Source organism: Pyxicephalus adspersus, chromosome Z (assembly GCF_032062135.1).
Source record: "Pyxicephalus adspersus chromosome Z, UCB_Pads_2.0, whole genome shotgun sequence".
Classification (NCBI taxonomy): domain Eukaryota; kingdom Metazoa; phylum Chordata; class Amphibia; order Anura; family Pyxicephalidae; genus Pyxicephalus; species Pyxicephalus adspersus.
Genome location: NC_092871.1, coordinates 52,338,603 through 52,357,569, shown reverse-complemented (window position 1 = coordinate 52,357,569; position 18,967 = coordinate 52,338,603). Strand labels below are relative to the sequence as shown.

Below are 18,967 nucleotides of genomic sequence, written 5' to 3'. Positions count from 1 at the left end.
TGGTAATCCACCCACATTCAGTGGTGAACATCCATTTTTCACTAGCCAGTAATAAATATCATTCTCCCCCCCCAATTTCATAAAAGAAAAAGCAAGTCAAAATGATATTTTTTTATTTTTATTTTGATCAAGCAATGATAATATAGTTTGAACCCCAGGGGTACTGTAACATACCCATGATTCCTAGTTCTAATTCAATCCCTGCTTTTTTGTGTGAATCCAGCTAACCCATGTAGTCATGAAAATGGCATTTTTGGTTGCCAGCAGAATTTCTGTATGCTTTCTACAGACCGACATCTCAAGGCTGTTCAGCAGAGAATAAGAGCCCTTTCCACCTTCGGTGGAGAATGACACAAATGGTCCTAAGTGAGGTCAGGTTGAGGTCGCTACTATTAGGCAACTCCGTTGGACTACAGACTTGGAGCCAGATGGAACAAACTGCTTGCAGTTCTGGATTTTGTAGCTCACCTTCCAGCTGGTGACATTGCTACTTATTGGCATCAGTCAACCTTTTATATGGATGTTGATTTTTTCCATTTTTTTCTATTTGTCACTTTTTCAGATTTTCTTTTGCCATTCATAAATATTATCACTACATTTACAGTCTTAATACCCTCTTTTTTGCCACTTTCAGCCTTTTTTTTGTCACTATATTGTGAAAATGGATGAATATTATACCACAGGTCATTGAGCCTCTCAAGTTACCAGATCTCTGCCAGGGTGACAATATTCTTGTTGGGAAAACACTGAGACATCAAGACATCAAGCTTTTGTAGAAAACAAGCCTTGTGGCAATTTAATAAATAGGTTTTATAAAACATATTTACACATAAAAATGTAACGCTGTACAAATTAATACATTAATACACAAGTATTTACTATTCCCAGTGAAGCTGGGGATTTCATACCTCTCAGCAAGAGGATTGACATTCTGCTATGCAGGAGAATTAAGGGTTTGGTGTTTCATGGTTTGGTAAACTTTGGAGAGTTGAAACACTGACTGTTTTCTTTGATTTATCAGGGACTCCATTGGTGGAATCACTTGTATTCTCCTGTGGTCATTATGAGGGGTTCCCTCCTCTTCCTGCTGATTTTTTAATAATTCAGAATGTAGCAAAAAAAAAAAAAAAAAAAAAAAAAGAACACAAAAAAGGTGAAGGGTAACCCCCTAAATATTTCATAGCCATATCAGATTCAACCCACCAATGTCCACCTATAACCAAAATATTACAAACTGGTGTAATACTCCGTTACGATACCAATATTTTAAATACCCCCCAATTCACGTACCCATTTTACACCAAGTTGGCTCATATTTTGATCCATTCATAAAACGGCTTGCAATGCATTTTTGTCTCAGGCCCCATTGGGGTTTACTTAAAGGCCAACCCCACTAAAATCTGACCATTGATCCATGGATGTGGGCAGAGGAATTACATTGAACATATCAAGTGTAGAGTTTTCCTACAGTAGGATGCCCATCCAGTCTTTTTTATGATGCTACAATTTTGCAGATAGTTCTGAAATCAAGATAGAGTTTAGGGGGCCCCTTTAAATCCTGTGACTGATAGGTTAGATAAGCTTTGGCAATCCTGTTTTGTACGATGACTGTCCTGTAAAACCAGGTTAGCCAACACACCTAAATTCTGAGTTGACACTCAGCTATGAGTCACAGCTAGGTGTAGCTCATACACATCTTACAATATTAAGGACTTGCTGATGATCACACACAAGTCTATCGTGTGAATAATAATACCCATAAGGCAAGATCACTGCTATTGTGTTTCCCCGAAAATTGACCTACTACAAAAATTAACCCAAGCATGGTAATCATTCAAGGGGAAATTTAAGCCCTACCCCGAAAATAAGCCCTATCGTGCAACAGAGCACCCATTGCAGCAGACTTCGGAGAGTGCAGTCACGTGGTACCCGGCAGTGGAGGGATACCAAGAGAAGAGGACGGAAGCGGCCGGAACGCACACCGTGGGATTGGAATACGGTATCAGTAATGGTGAGTACTTTTTTTTTTTTTTTTACCAAATGCTGACCCCACTAATTTTTGGGGAAATATTGTAAATGTTAGGGGGGCAAATGGTGCTTTGAATTGTGTGGGGGAACACATGGGGACAATGCATACCTCACATAACATAGTGCCCCCTCAGTTAAGTACCGTATGTATCTTCAAATATGGGGGCATGCTTTGTATTGTGTGGTGGCACTATAAATGTGGGGGCACACATAGGGAGAATGCATTCCCCACATAATATAGTGCCCCCACATTATGTTATGTGTGTTCACATATGTGGGCATGTCCTGAAGATTTTTGTACAAGAAAAAATATGAATTTTTGTACATGAGAAAAATAAGACATCCCCTGAAAATAAGCCTTATTGCGACCCTGTCTTTGTTTCCAGGAAACACGGTATTTGCAGAAAGCTGTGGGTGAAATCGCCGTGTTAATTGTAAGGAGCAATAGTGGTGCCCCCCTGGGGCAGTGCACAATAGCCTAACAGTCTATGTAGTGAGGTTACATTCTCTGGCCTTCATGTTTTTTTTAGGCTTTCACATGCGGTCTTCCTTCATCCAGGGATGCTGAACTATCTGTTCAATAGAGGGACGGTCTGAGGGGCGCGTGGATAAACACCATCGGATCAGTTTTTCACATTCTGAAGGGAGAGAAATATAAAGGTTTTAACAAATTTGTTCTATGGTTAAAAAATAGAAGCTGTCCTATTAAAAACAAACAAAAAAAGATTGCTTTATTCTGTCACTTGTCACAAGGAGGGTGCATGACACTTGGAGGTGGGTAAATCATGCAGGTCTTCATTGAGCCCAAAAGATTGAGATTCTTTATTTATCTTTATAATTTTGCGTGACATAATATATATTTCTGGATTTGTGTTTTAAAGAGCCAGGTGCATTCCAGTCGCCTTCCAGATATGTGTGAAAATCCAGTGTTTAAACTTTCCTTCCTTGTTTTGTCCCCCGACCTCCTGCCCCCACCACCACCTGCCCCATGTAGTTTTCTGTGCACATCTTGTAGCTGGGCCCCTGCCATCGCTCAGCTCTGTACTCTTTTGCACAACACAGTGATGGTATCATATGGTAATATCAGGCTTTACAAAAGCATCTGGGTAACACCTTGTGCCTGACTTACCTGGGGTTACAGTGGTCCTGAATTTCAGCTGTGCTTGTAGAATTTCCTGGTCTCTTTCAAAGGGAATGTCACCACAGACCATATCAAACAGTAGGATGCCCAGAGTCCAGACTGTGGCAGGAACGGCCTTGTATTTCCGGAATGCCACCCATTCAGGAGGGCTGTATACTCTGGTTCCTGCAGAAAACAAAAGCATTTCTTAGATTTACCAAGTAATAATACAAATTCACAAACTATATCAGCTGATGCTCTGTGCCATGGCCTAGATAAAGCATCCTTCAGCTTCCTCTGAATGCATTCCATTATGATACATAAATCACATGTGATGCCACAAAATGAGTAGTATAGGGTCAGAACCTTTACTATGTTTTAATTCTGTTTATACCCCCCCCCCCCCCGGAGAAATTTCCCCTCACTTCTTGTTCTGGTGACACATTGTACCAAGTTTCACTGAGCCAGGAAAGGAGAGGAATGTTCTTACTAGTGTTGGTCGAATAGCTCACTATTCGATTCGGCAGCTATTCGGACGAATATAGCAAAAAAATTTGGGTGGTCGAACATCGGTTTCGAACACCATTAAAGTCAATAGGAGAAAAATTCAATTTAAAAAAAAAAAAATTTTGTCGAATGCAGCAAAATTCGGTTCGGGTATACCCGAATTCGAACAGCCATATTCGGGTCGAATATAGGGACAACCCGAATTCGAACATCAACATTAGTTCTTACCCATTCTTTTTCTATTTGGATTGAACATTTAACATATAACTTTTAGGTGTGAGTGTACAGTTTAGAAAGCATGAATTACCATCAAAGTCTGTGTAGAAGGAATCCTGCAGCAATGCCCCAGAGCCAAAGTCAATAAGTTTAACTTCTCCAGTGTGAGTGTTGAGTAGAAGGTTCTCATCTTTGATATCACGATGTGTGATGCCATGACTGTGACAGTGGCACACTGCCTCCACCACCTGCTGGAACATGCTGCGTGCTATTGTCTCTTCCAGGGGCCCCTGTTCTGTGATCACATCGAACAGATCCCGGCAGTGCTCCGGTATCTCCATCACCAGAAGAAAACTGTCTGATGTCTCAAACCAATCCAGGAGCTCAATGATGCCTTTGTGACCCTTGACTTTGAGCATCAGATAAACTTCCATGGGTACTTGGGTGAATTTACCCTAAAAAACAGGAGGAGGGTGAACATCAGGAGAGAAAGGACTGAGAAAAAGCCTCCCTTTCTAGTTAGCTTGGTGGCCATTATTACTGGGATAAAAGGGAGGGAGGGAAAATCAGGACTCAGCTAAAGAGTCTAGTGTTGGTGGACCAGTGAAAGATGATTTCTGAGCTATTGCACATTGCTATTCGCACTGCATGAAGTAAGGTATAGGCTTGTATAAACAATAAAAAAATCTAGAACACAAAATCTTGTTAAAGTTTTAAACAGTTTCATGTAAAGGAATCTTACCAGCTGTGCCCATTCCACCACGCGGCTCTTTAGGATATGCTTCACGGCCACCTGGGGGAGCAAGATATGAGTCAGTGTCTGACAACACTTACTGGAATGATTATCAGCTGGCTGTGTATTCTTCTGTTATTTACCTGAGTGTGGTCTGTGAGCCTTTGTGCCCCATACACTGTGCCAAATCCGCCACGGCCCAGGAGTGACCCCAGCTGGTAGATTTTCTCAAATGATGCCCTGTCCTTCCCTGCAAAAAAAATTTAGTATTACCTTACTGTAGATAGATAACATGCAGATATACCAGTGCAAAACTGTCAATCAATACTAATTATAACAAGGTGGTTCATCTCACTCCCTTGCGTTACTATATAGATTGGGGTATAATCATATTTAAAAGCCAACACACCACCCCTTTCTTACTCCCAAGTCTTACTTCTCATGCTATCTTCTACCTAGACTTAAACATTGACCATCTACAAATATATCACACATAATCAAATATATTTATCTGGCTCAGTGCACAGAGCAGGACACAGGCCTCCTGGCACTGGGAAGGCTTCTCTGATACCAGGCTGAATATAACAATGTCCTTACAGTTTAACAAAATCGGTGGAAGGAACTCTGCCCACATCACACAAGTCCTAGCATGTGAGCACCCATGAAACACTTATGCTTCACACATATCCCAATGTACCCAATTACTCAGGCACCAACACCCAGAACACTGCCCCATGACTAAGAGAAATCACTGGCAGTGCTAGTACAGGCAGGAGTACATGTGTGGAGGAAATACCAAATGTGCTGATCGGGGGCCTATAGCATATTGCAATGTAATACATACAGTACAATATAAACAATAAAAATGTTTAATTTATATCAATAATAATAATAAAGCTTTGAAAGAATAACATTTAACAAGTGTCTGCCATTCATTCATTGTGACTGGTCAGTATTGTAAAAGCAAAACACAAACTGATCTAAAATATTTGTATGTACTATTTATAACAACAATTATAACCCACAGAATTGAAAGATAGATCATCAGGTTTGCCTTTCCAATATGTATTTCATTTAAAGACAGCAGCCCCCTCCAAACCAAAAAGTTATATTACATATACAACAGACCCTAAACAACTCAGTGAATTGAATTCAGGTAAATAATGTTTTATTATCCGGTGCAACTTGCTAATACTAATAAAATTTGAATATATGATATATATATATATTGTAACCAGGCGGTTCAGCTTCACTGTCAACCAGTTTTTATCCAAATTCTCAGTGATCAAACCAATAAAAGCTGTGCTTACCTGTGGTAGGGTTCAGACTGTCAATAAAACTGGTGATCATTTCCAGATCTGAAGAAGGTGAGATCTGCACTCTGTAGATGACTAAAAAATGCTCAGCAGATTTCCCTGGTTTGGGCTCTGCTGTAATATTCTGGTTTGCTGTGTTCAGTCTGCAGCTCTGACAGCTTTCTGATGACCATATCAATTGGAGTTCCAGATAATTGTAAAGATAAGGGGGTGGTTTGTAGAGAGTAAACGACTGACAGCCAATCAGGAAGAAGAACTGAGACAGTATTCAAATGTAATAAGTAGGGCAGCCAATAGCCTATGAGAAGAGTGAGCGGGAGAAACTTGGTGTGAAATGACACAAACATTTCCTAAATCATGTTTACCACCTGCAGGGTAGGGGTGGGTGTGATCCACAGCGTGTACAGACAAATATTATTATATATGGTTACATCTGGAAAATCAGTGTGGATGACATGATTCTTTATAGTAAAGAAAAAAAAAGGAGAAAATGCATTCATTATGGAAGCGGAGAAAAAAATTGAATTGCTCCCTTGGACAAAAAAACAGAATATTTTTTATTTCGGTAAAAAATTCCAAATCTTAGACACCAAGGACTGCCCCCTGAAATCCGGCATCAACATGTGTTTCTTTTTTTTTTTTTTTTTACAGGGGCTCAGCACCAGCCTAAAGGTAAGCACTGAGCTGGAACTGCTCAGCCTATACATTGTGGTTGGAGGTGAGCTATTAGGGCACGATGGGTATGTAAAACAGGATTCTTCTTTCATTTCACCTTGTGATCCCATCACCCTAGACACCAATCTCTTCATTCGGATTACAAACATCTCCTTTTCTGAATAAGAAAAGAAATGCAGCCACCCCTTATCAAGACTGGTGGGATACGATGTATTAGATCTGTGGGTTTGGATACAGCCTGTAGTGTTTAGGGGGTATTTATGCCATGACTTCCTCATTGGCGGACCCGTAACCCACTGAAATCAAGGAGGTTCAGGCTAATTATTATTACTTTATTTATTCATTCTGTGTTTTACAGGAGTATGGTGAGCGGTTAAGACCCCTGCCACTTGCCTAGTGAATGAGCCCAAAACAAGTGACAACCAATACAGCAGACTGACATGGAACGCTGTGCTGAACAACTGAGGCCAATGATGACAATGGTGACACGGTTTTGAAAATGCCAATAGCCTGGTTGTCCATGGCATCAGTACCGGCCCAGAACAAGCCTAGCATATGAAGTCAATAGAAAATCAGAAAAACAATCTGCACATTTTTTTCTAGGCCAGTGAAAGTGGTGGGGTAAGGGGGTTAGTATAATAAAGGGATTGACAAAAGGAATAATACGAATCCCTAACTTGAAGCACATCCTTTTAGAGAGAGATTTTGCTTCACTTCTTGTGTAAGAAACACAACAGGAAGTGAAAGGAAATTTCCCCAGAGTGAGAGTAGTTTATAGTAACAGATTTACCTCCATTTCCTGGGTTGGTAAAAGCTAACTTATATTTCACAATAGATATACAACATGGATACATGGAATTCAAGGCTGTTACCATTCACCCTCAAAAACATCCATTTATTTTTTAGTTTCTTTCTCCTAATGGCAGCCTGGCATATAATGGCCATTCTTTCTACATATTGGTCTGTGATCTTCTACAGATTTATAACAAGTCAGTGCGGAGTACCTGCAACTTCTGCCAGGCACCTAGCAGTTGGAATTGGGTACCAAGCTGTAGTAACTGTATGGCAAATCAACAGCCCATGTGAACATAGAGGTAGCCCGAGAGGTAAGATGGTACAATTGTTACTTAGAACATAGTATATATCATCATGGGGGGGGGCTTTCCCTAAGTATACAGAGGGGTGATCTATTTACCCCAGTTTTGTGGTGACTTCTAGATTATATGGTGTAGGATGATGGTGGGGGCTGGAGATGTGCGTTACGTTCCCCACGTCCTAGATTATAAACTCTTCTGAGTAGGGTCCTCTCCTCCTCCTGTGTGCCTGTCACTTTCAACACCTATTTACCGTACAGTGCTGCGTAATATGTTGGAGCTATATAAATGCTGTTTATTATTAATAATAATAGTAATATTAATGTTTTCCTCTTTAGGGGATATCTTTTTTGCATTGGAGGAAAAACATTTGTTGAAAGTGAATTGGGTGGAAGATCTTCCATACCTACGAGGTATAAATTAGGGGAAACGTTTAGGGAAAAGAAAAAAGAGCAGTAAACTGCACCACAAAATACTCTGGTCTTAAAAAAATTTGCACCATCTGACTAACCATTTCTTCTCAATCTCCCTGCAAATTCTCACAAATACTGCCTCTTTAATGTATCCTGCTTGCACTATAGCGAGATGAGATGTTGCAGGGGGTGTGGCTATCAGCATTGTCACAACTGATTCAGTGGCATGTAGCCTGTCATTCAGCACCTGGTTGCACCAGTCCCCCACCTACTTCTTTTCTGGAATAGCTACACTGCCTCTGCTGATCCTCCGACTGTGATTTGCAGTGCCTAAGAGGGGAGCATGTGAGACACAAGTCAAGACACTGCCCGTCTGATCACATCCTCTGGCCGCGTCCTCTTCAACCGATCTGTCCCCCGGCGAGTGCGCCGACATGCCCCGGGGAGTTTCTGGTGGCGGGAATTTCAAATTGTATTAAATACAAAATAAATGTATTGAATCCAATACAAAGTAATCAATATATATATATTATATGCTACTGCACAGTTATATGACAGGTTTCCGTATGTTTGATTTATTTATGCACCCTTTTTAACAAAATAAAATAATTTGAAATTTCCGCCGTGCCCCTTGTGGTTGCTGTACTCGCCGACACCACCGGGGAATCCTGGGGAACGTCATCTCACTTGCCCGGGAACAGATCAAAGAAGAGGACGCGGCCAGAGGATAGCAGGAGCCTGGAGGATGCCGATGGGACCAGCTTTTTTTATCCCCCAGTAAAAACTTGGGGTTACCACTGGGGAGGTTTAATTTTTTAAATATTGGACATATTTCAGTGAGTTATGCCTAAGAATTACAGGCCTACAATGTAAATCAAATTTTCATGAAAGACAATGTACTGCTTTTAGACACAAAAATCCGGAAAGAAATGAACCGTCCAGGAGGTTAAGCTGGAAAGCATTGTGCCAAGTCTGCATTTTTATTGTAGCCCTTAACGTGCACATGACATGATAGCCTTATTGAAGTATGGTACATTTGCAGTATAAGGAACCTAATTTAACTTCTTAAGCCAACACTGTCACATAGATGTAAACTTTAAATTACTTTACAATTGCAATGTGTACCAATTTTCATCATTTTTGTTACATTGTTCAAGCACAGTTGACTCTAAAAAATTTACCCCAAATGCATATAAGGGATCCCATGAGAAGCCAACAATGTTGTTTTTAGACTGAACATCTGAGAGGACTAAGTGTCCTGTCCCTGCCTTTTGTAACTGAGTAACAAAAATCGTGGACGTTGGGGAGAGCTCCAAGTCAGAAATAGGGTCACCAGGAAGGGGGTTGAATCCTGGCTGTGACTTCTTCAACCTTTAAATATAGACCTGCATATATCAGAAGGAGTCTAAGCAGGGATCAACATTGTAGAATTTCCAGATATTAGCCAAACAAAATTGTTTTAATGAAATGTGCATTACTTTTGAAAATACATTAACATGATGAATCTCACATGGGATATTAGTATACAAATTTAAAAGTATAATAAATATACTTGAAATTATCTACTTTATATCACTTAAGTCAGCCCCTTGATATTGAGCACCTCACAATATAGAGCAGGCATGTCAAAAGTCAGTCCCCGGTGCCAATTGCATCCCATGTGTGCACAGGGAATCCCCTACGTCAGGGGTGCCCACACTTTTTTGGCTCGTGAGCTACTTTTTAAATGACCAAGTCAAAATGATCTACCAACAATAAAAATGCTAAACATATATTTATTTATATATATACCGAGTATGAAACAGAAGTGAATGAAGCTAATGAGACATTAAATGGTAGAAAATTGCACAGAAATTGCAATACAAGACTACAGTGACAGGAAAGCTACAGTCCACCTGTCACAGGAGAATATTGTGCTGCACAAGAAACCGCCCAGCGCTGACCCAAACTGCCCTCCCGCCTTCTCTGCCTCCAATCCCCAACCCCCCCCGAGCCTCCTCAAGGTGTTGTCTGACATCCCCAGCATCCATATAGATGTAGCAGCCGGCTGCTGGTTACCAGCAGTGTTGCTTTTGCGATCCACTGGTAGATCGTGATCGACGTTTTGGGCACCCCTGCCCTACATCATTTTAGTGAGCGAGTGCTGTGCGCACTGACACGGACTCTATGCACAGGGAATCCCGCACACCACCCTGGGACCCGTGCAGACCACGCCCACACTAACCCTGAATACGTGCTGAATGGTGGGCCCCCACGCATTTTCACCTGCAAACAGTTTGGACACCCCCGATATAGAGGGTTTGGCTTCATATATCAATAAGCCACCCAGAACTCCACTTTAGAGAATACCTGCAACAACCATGCATTTAAGTGTTACTTAGTTTATATGAACAGCATATCCTCTTGTCTTTGACCTTTTTTCTGCTATTACTATTTGTGCCCCTTTACTGCAACATTCAATTTTTCCATTGTTAATTTTGTCAGGTGTACTTCTAAATTTTTACCTGCATAAGCTCAGGTATGACCATTTCTTTTTTTTAAGATTTAACAAAACACAACACCCAATGTACCAGTAAATGAGGCGTTGCTGTTGTTGTGTAACACATATTCGTTCTTAGAAAAGAAAAAAAATAACATTTCTTGAAAACCCTGATGGAAGTCACCACAGTGTTTTGTGTTACCAGAACTGTCTCCTAACACCGCATTGATTGCTCTAAAGAGACCCTAACTTTCCCCCTCCTCCCCAACCCACAGTGAGTCTTCCTAAAAGTCACATGGTCTCGGGCCCCTGACATCACAACATCACACAGGTCCTGTGGTCAGAGGTGTCACTCTGCTGCTTCCTGTGCTTCCCCTCACTGGTCATAGATGATATGGTATGTGCAGAAGCGGGATTACATGAATGTATGTTGTCCCTCTGCTCCTCTTGAAGGGGAGAGGAGCACAGTCATAGCTGACCCTGACTATTAAAAGGAACCTGTGGAGACACACACATGTGGGAGCTGGTAAAGGAGATTTTTCTGGGTCTAATCTCTAAATCTATTGTGATCCTAACTTTTCTATCTAGTAAAGCACTAGCTTGAAACAGGTTTGACTGTCCTATGACAGCTTCCAAGCAAGCACTTAAATGGGTGCTTGCTGGGTGTAAAACAACCCCCTTAAACAGCTGTCCCTGCTCCACAGGGCCAGATGCTGCATCCAGTATGGCCATGCATGACAGTGAGAACAAGGCCGTAGATCCTGTGCTGTGAAAATTAATTATCCCACTGTACTAGCATTTACAGACGTTAGAGATGGATAACTTTAAAGATCTTTTACAGCTTTATAGAACATGAAAATAGTTTTAAGTCCATAGTGTGGGAACAGGTGCTCTTTAAGCAGGAGTTTACATTTGAAATTGCTGCAGGATTGTCCCCGGTAAAGAAACCTAGATGAAAATGTTGAAGCTAGGTTTTGAATTTAAAGTGCACTTCTAAAGGTCACTCCTATAATATAATAATAAAAATAATAAAAAGGATTACCTGCCAATATCACATTGTAAGATGCAGAAAAACCTGTCATTTATCTAGTGACTAGTGGCAAATTTTTCTTTCCCACATTATCCAAGCAGATTTTATCAATCTTTACATATCAAACCTGCTGTAAGAAGAAGTTAGACTAGGAGAAATGTCATCTTTCAAAGTATTGCCAAATACTTGAAATCATTTTACATATACAGCTCTGGAAGCAGATGTGTAATAGTCATTCAAACATCTATGGAAAAAAAAAACGTGTTTTGAGAAACATTAAATAAGCACTTGCTGTACCTTTACCTGCATTATACTAGATTCATTCCCTGCTACATTAAAAAAATGCCTTTGATAACATCCTAAAGAATCTCATTCCCTTTGGGCCCCACTGGAAGAAATGCTAGCTTGGGGTTTCTCTAAAACAGAGTGGCATTCAGTGGTGAAAACAACAGGAACGGTAAAGGATCGCTGCCCTGTCTTTACAGGTTCAGTGTTTCTTGGATGTTTGTGGGAAAGGGTTGCTCTAAACACAATAAATGGACTGAAATAAGTGAAATTGTTAAATTGTTTTTAAATATATTGGAAAACCCCAGTATTACCAAGTATGGCCGGTACACAAGTAGAGATCTAAATTTATATCTGAGTGGCCATTTTTGTTTTGATTCCTCAGCAAGTTATATTCAAGTCTGATGTTTTTGATCCAATAAGAATGTATCTGCTCTGGTATATACGTTTTTACATGCCTCTTCTGCATAAATATTTAAACAGAAGTCTGGTCAGAAACCTTTACAAATGAATCATACATGAAACTGGTTCATCAGTCAAAATATTTGTACTTCATACAGCAAATTACATACCTGCCATATTCCATTGCTTGAAAGGTGGCACTACCCTTCTGTACAATTGGGATATATGTAGTATCATCCCACTCAGGACCTACTTCTGCCCTGTTCTATAAGGTGCCAAAACACATCCTGCAGCCTCCAGTGCATTAAATGTTACAATAACATAGTGCAGTAGAACAGGACCCAATAGAACAAATAATACACACTCCAAAGAAGTCAGGATAACTATATAGTAAAACTATGTGGGCAAAAGACAAGGCAGGTACCCACATCAGTACACAATATTGTATTAAATAATTTTATGGATCTAAGAGCTGCAAATATATGCCAAGTTTTTACTGTTGAAGGCTATGAATAAACCTGCAGAGTCCTAATGCTATTTTCAACTGTTTTACATGGTCACTGTAAATTTTGGATATTTAAAAAAACATATCCATGAACATTTTTAGGTGGAACTACATTGTACTAGAGGGGAAAGAATCTCAATGTTAATGTCTAAGAAGACAAAGCCTTCTGGCCGTGCTGTTACCACCAAATACCAAGCATTCGTGACACACAAATGCCACATATGCCTGCAGAAAAACTTGCAAGAAATACTGGCACTTTGCCAGTCTAACAGGCCTGGAATGGGGCTGTAGGGGGTCAAAGGTTTGAGACGGCTGCAAGTATGTGCAAGCTTTTTTATACCCAAAAGTGTTTGTTCATTAACCATAGCTGCCTTCAACTGCTAGTTTTAACATTTTTGTTTTTCAGCTTAGATACTTTAGGTGATGAAATACCCCCACCCCCCTACCACCAATAAATAGACCAAACACATAACTTACAACACGCATTCATTCTTGTATAAGAATTTTTTTTTGAATTTTTTTCATTTTCTTTTCTTGCTTAATAAGAAAAAAGTTTTTCCTAGGTGATTGGAACGTCCTTTTGATAAGATACAAACCAAAAAAAAAAAAAAATCAGGAAGATACAAAAGTGGAAAGCTCCACTAGATGGTACAGTCATTCTCCCCTCTGCACACCCATCGAATCTATCTAAAAGATAGAACTGCAATGTTGGAGCACCCCATCAGCTGCTGCAGGCGGTGGAAAGGAGATCTGGAAGTGTTGAGGTGGATGGGGCATTGGGCTGTCAATATTCTCTGGAACATGCAGCTAAACAAGTCCTTTAGGGCTAGTAGGAAAGGTAGGTTTACAGAAAAAAAAAAAAAAAAAAAAAAAAAAAAGGAGTATCATTCAATGAGATCACAAAGTGAGCATGTTATAAACGGGGGAAAAGTAGGGGAGGGGTAGAGGGGTAGGCAAGCAGAGACAAAATGGAGTCAGAATGGGATGAGTAGAAGAAGTCCGTGGTGTATATCAGCTGTGATCTGGGGATGGGTCCCGCCGCAAGGTGTTCTTCACTGAGTCTAAGTATTCCTGTTGTGACACGGCTAAAACAGAGGCAAGGATTTCATCATCGTCCCAATCCTTCAGGCCTATGGAAAAAAAGAAATGGCAGTATTGAAAATATTATTTGGTAGCTTCTCAAAAGATGCAAAGTGGTAATGTACTCACCAAATGCTGTAGGGGACATGTGCTGCATGATGGCTCTGCACTCCAATGCCGGGTACAAAGACACTAAAGGGGAAGTTGCTCTGTCAGCTCCGGAGTTGCTTGGACCTACGAGACAAAGACATGCTGTTGTGAGAACATATGACCACTTATAACGTCAAAACTTCATGTGTTGTACTGGCTTCAAAAAAAGCGATATAGATCAGAGCAGAGGCTTTTCTTACAAGAAGTGCAAAGAGACCTTACCCAGTGAAAAGGATAAATGTCAAAACTACTTCTCTTTGCCACCAGAAGATGACTTTATGAAAAAAAAAAAAAAAAAAAAAAAAAGCGGGTTGTAACAAGGGAGCAATTAAAGCAAGGTGGCAATACAATTTTAACAAACATCTAAAACTGTTACACCGCCAGAAAGTTATTTCAGCGTTTATCAATTTTGCATATTTAAACATTTTTATTTTTTTTTACCCTTTAATGTTGCTTAGACTGACATTACATGCACATTAATTGGCTACATCTTTCATGTTTATATAAATTAAATTTACTTCAGTTTTTATAAAATTTATAAAAAACAAGGTAAATACAAATTACAATATTAATATTTTTTACCTGTCTACTTGTGTCCATAAGCTCCAAGTTTGACATATTTCCTACCTATTGATGTACTATGCAGCAAGTCCTAGCTGTCATCATAACAGCTGAAAATAATCAGTAGGAGTGCAGAGAGTAGGGAGGGGGGGAGGGAGAGAGTTTTGCTAGGTATGCCCTATGTATTGGAACAACTTATTATTTTAAAGGTATGTAACATACCCATGGTAAAAGTTTTTTTCCTGGCCAAGTTTTTTAGGGGTCAAGTTTTTATTCTTGCCTATGCCTTTACAGGAGAAATTCAGCCCGTTTAGTGGTCCTGGTAATGAGAAAACAAGATTTGTATGGTTTTTACTGAAGCAGGTCATAACAGACTTGGGGACACCTTGCTCCAGTGACAGAAGTTTTCAGGATAAAAGTGAAAAATGAGGCCCAAAAAGATTTTGGGTACAGGCACATCGTTAAACGTTTCTATCATTGATAACAATTACTGTGATTACTAGGTAAAAGGTCACAGCAAGGAAACATAATTTTAGCAAGAAAATGCAAAGGAAGTGGAAAACAAAAAATGATCAGCAATGCAATCTTTATTCAGTTATTTTTAAACCATGCAGATCTTTGACACACTTGAAAATGTTCACATATTAGGTGTTTGGAATGATAGCTTTAGTACACATAAAAAACACACAAACATTTTTCTTACCAATAATAATATTTCCACTGCTGACCACATTATCAGTTTTATTTTAAGAGCGCTTAAGCAAAGATTAATACAAAGAAGGCCACTACAGATCCTCCTGTAACGAAGCATTCTCCAGCAGTCTTGTGTTAAGTGGAAGTGATCGTCAAAAATATTTGGTAGCTTTAAATCAATAGTCCCAGTAACTTAGCAGCATTGTATTCGAAGGTACTATGTGGGAATACAGCCACTATCACTGCATCTATTAGACAGGGTTTTCAAAATAGTTGGGGAACGTTTGGTAGGGCTGGAGATAGGAGAGGTGACTAAGAACCTCTGAAGCAGTTGTACTGTTTTTTTTATTTTACAACACTGACATATTGATCACTGCTTGTAGTTACCTGGTGCACAAGGTGAAGGAGGCTTAGCTAAAACTAGGGCGTTCCCCGGGGAAGACGGCTTTGTTTGATCTCCATGAATATCAGGGTGTTCTGGGGACCCAGCAGTGCTACGTTGTCTAGGAGAGCGCCCGCTCCATTCTTCCGGACCACTTGATGCTGCAGCAGTAGCAGAACTGCAGGTTGCACTAGCTTTGCGGGGCTGTGAAAAAAAAAAAAAAACATAACAGATCGGATGCATCTGGTTAGGAACACGGACATGAGTAAATAGGTAAATGAAGAGAAGAAAAGTAAACAAGAAAGAAAGACCTAATAGCACATGGAAGTTAGTGACAAGACAGGAAGCAAATTCTGATTGCAATAAAAAAAGTGAATTAAAAATAAAGTATAGGAAGGTTACCTGTCTTGCCTGCTTCTCTTGGTCCCTTAACCACTGCAGATAGGATTCTCTAGCCACTTGTTCCTCAATTGCCTCATTTGTAGCCTCCCAGTCCGTGGCCCTCTTTTTATCTTCTAACATTTGTTGCTCGATCCAGGACTCCTCTGAGGTTCGGATGGCATTTTTCATCAGCGACTGCTCTGCATACTAAACCCATAGACAGTTTAAACACCCAAAGCAGACTTCTATTGTACTGTTGCCCCAAATAATATTTTATGCACTGTAGTAAAATACAAAACCAAAAGTTTGAGGGTATTACATCCAAATACATTTGGGCACCACCCATCATTTTCCTTGCTCTAACTAATCACACAAAAATACTATTCAATTTTTTTTATACACACACATCTGCTCAATTTTAGCACATGAACCTGTACTCTACTCTTCGGATGCTCTCCATTTTTGCAAATATGGGAAGCATAATAATTCTCTCTTTCCTAGTGCTGAAAGTTACAGTGACCAACTGACTGTCTTGAGCACTGTCAACATGGGAGCAACAAAAGTGTCTTTATGCTCTGACCAGAATATTTTGGAGCAGAAGAATTTGGAATTCTTCTCTGCACTCCTGTAGGTGAACAATGTGCCAATAGAACAAAGAAATATAAGCAACTGGTTTTACAGATACAGTGCATGTTATGATGCATTAAGTGCTTTTTATTGTAGATAAACTGAACTCTCAGTTTAAATCAGCTATATAAATTTCACATACAAAGCAGCCACAGTCTAGGTAGAAAGCCTGACCCCATCTCTATGCAAATCCAGTGGTAGAGTTCCAACATGCCTACTGCTGAGTAAGACTTCCAACCAGAGAGAAAATGATCTTTGCTGATTGGACAGCTCTAGCACCCACTCAGCAAGGGTATGTTGGACCTCTGCAGGGAGCTGGGGAAAGGCTTTTCTAGTCAGAGTAGACAGGGCAGCTGTTTTCTAAAGAAACGATGTAAGGCTTTAAACACCCTTTTGATGCACCTGAATAGAGCTCAACTGAGCTATAAAGGACTTTTGGAAAGTATATCCTTACATTAAAAAGCTCCATTGGCTTTATTATATGCGCATTTTCAAAGTAATTTTTTTATCAATTCAGCCAGTGTAATCACTTAAATTCAACATCTATTCTTGAGTGGACAAAGCTGAAAAAATACTTGCTACTGAAATCCCTTGCAGTGTTGGCACACAACATTAGTAGGTGTACAGGTGAACAAGATCTCAAAGAGGGCATCACCACTGTTATGATGTTAGAGGTATTTCAAGGACCAGATGGGATGCAGGGCAGTGGCCAAGTCTGCAGAGTAATAAATGTGATATTGTCCTCTCTTAGCAGTAAAGCTTTATATCAAAAGCAGGGTTTCCTACACCACAAATTCTGGCTTACTGCACAAACCTTTCACCTGTAGAACCATTTATGTAGTTCATGTGTGCACGGATCAGAAATGTATGTACATAAAAGGATGTACTCTCTTCATATAAAGTATTTTACATTTATTTCAGATCCCAACCACTTACCCCTGGTTTGAAAGATGGCAGGCCAAGGCCAACTCCAATTGTGGCTTTGTTGGGGTTCACCACAGAATTGTAGTGTATATTGCGATGATAGCTCACTCTGATTGGTTCATCTTCATTTTGCTGGATTCCATGAAACGTGTTGATTGGCTCTGGACAGAAGAGAGGTCAAGACTTAATGTGGAAAAAAAAAAAAGTAGCAGGTTGTAAATGAGGCCTTCACAGATGGAAAGCGTGCTATTTACAGAGAATTCCATCCTGGAACAGAGCTTCTGTCACTTTTTTTGATAAATATGGAGCATTTTAAATATGCTTCAAAACTTTTCCTACCATTATAAAAAAACACATATAGGGCTCTATTCATAAAACAGACAATGTAGCATTCCCTCAAACTTTCCCTGGAGAAAATGAATTATTCCCATTGAAACACATGGACCTTGGATTTCCAAGAGGGAATGTTTGTAGGAATATCTGATTCCCTGTTTTAAAAATAGAGCCCTTGGTATTTATTTTAATTCGACCACAACTGAAAGTAATGAAGTTGTTGCATTGAGTAGGAATAGAGACTCTGTATATGTCAGTCTGTGTCTCCAACAGACAATATGTCATGTCCTGGTGACACAGGAAATACCAGGACTTTCCAATGCACGGTTCTAACACTTTCCTAAACTTTTAATAATGTTCCTGTCTGAGCCCGATGTAGAAATTCACCTACTGACAACAAAATGTGAAGCTGAACCTACCTACCTAAGGGGAATAATGGTAGAAATTATAAACCTGATTGATGGTCTAAAGTTTCCCAATATTATACAAATAATAGAAAGCTCCTCACCAAAAACATAATTTCAGAAGCCCATGTACTGCTCCACACCATAATAATGCTGATTGCTCAAATATTTATACTATTTAGGAAAATGTAATGTGCATGATACCTGTGCTAAATGCTAAAAATTATACAATCATTCTAAGCCAATACTAATTTGATATGTACATATTGCTCCTCCAGTTCAGTTTTTTTAGCCATAGCTGGAGTAGAACTGTGGTGTTACCTGTCCCATACTGATACACTTCAACAGGCCGGTTGTACATTTCCGCCATGGCCTGCATTTCTATGTGGTTGCCGTGGCAGTTGTTTTTCCTCTTGCGGTTAATGTAAGTGGTAAAGTCTTCCGTCACATAGCTTGAGAAGTAGTCTGCATTTTTCATCTGTTGGGGGTGAGGGGAGTAACAAAAGAAATTACACGAGAGAGCCCCTAATACTCAATTTCTTTTGAGATAAAAATACCATTTTTATTACCCCATGTGACTAAAGTGTATCTGCCATTTTAAAAGGTTTCTATGCAAGCTGTAGGTATAT

The 18,967-nt window shown here is 39.8% G+C and overlaps 2 protein-coding genes across 3 annotated transcripts in view; both read right to left on the bottom strand.

Moving 5' to 3' along the window:
* Positions 1–768: 768 nt before the first annotated feature.
* Positions 769–8,578, bottom strand: PIM2 (Pim-2 proto-oncogene, serine/threonine kinase). The gene is made up of 6 exons (XM_072430578.1): positions 5,915–8,578; positions 4,748–4,854; positions 4,614–4,664; positions 3,963–4,326; positions 3,158–3,334; positions 769–2,666 (listed from the first exon to the last, which is right to left on the bottom strand). Exons 1-6 carry the CDS (start codon positions 5,952–5,954, stop codon positions 2,563–2,565), a joined length of 843 nt encoding a protein of 280 aa, XP_072286679.1. The 5' UTR covers positions 5,955–8,578; the 3' UTR covers positions 769–2,562.
* Positions 8,579–13,276: 4,698 nt separating this feature from the next.
* Positions 13,277–18,967, bottom strand: part of OTUD5 (OTU deubiquitinase 5) — a 37,015-nt gene continuing 31,324 nt past the window's right edge. For both annotated transcript variants that reach the window (XM_072430577.1, XM_072430576.1), the window contains exons 4-9: positions 18,660–18,816; positions 17,614–17,762; positions 16,072–16,257; positions 15,675–15,873; positions 14,013–14,117; positions 13,277–13,933 (exon numbers count right to left, since the gene is read on the bottom strand). In XM_072430577.1, coding sequence (XP_072286678.1) covers positions 13,815–13,933; positions 14,013–14,117; positions 15,675–15,873; positions 16,072–16,257; positions 17,614–17,762; positions 18,660–18,816 — 915 coding nt within the window. In that variant the 3' untranslated portion in view covers positions 13,277–13,814. The remainder of the gene's footprint in view (positions 13,934–14,012; positions 14,118–15,674; positions 15,874–16,071; positions 16,258–17,613; positions 17,763–18,659; positions 18,817–18,967) is intronic.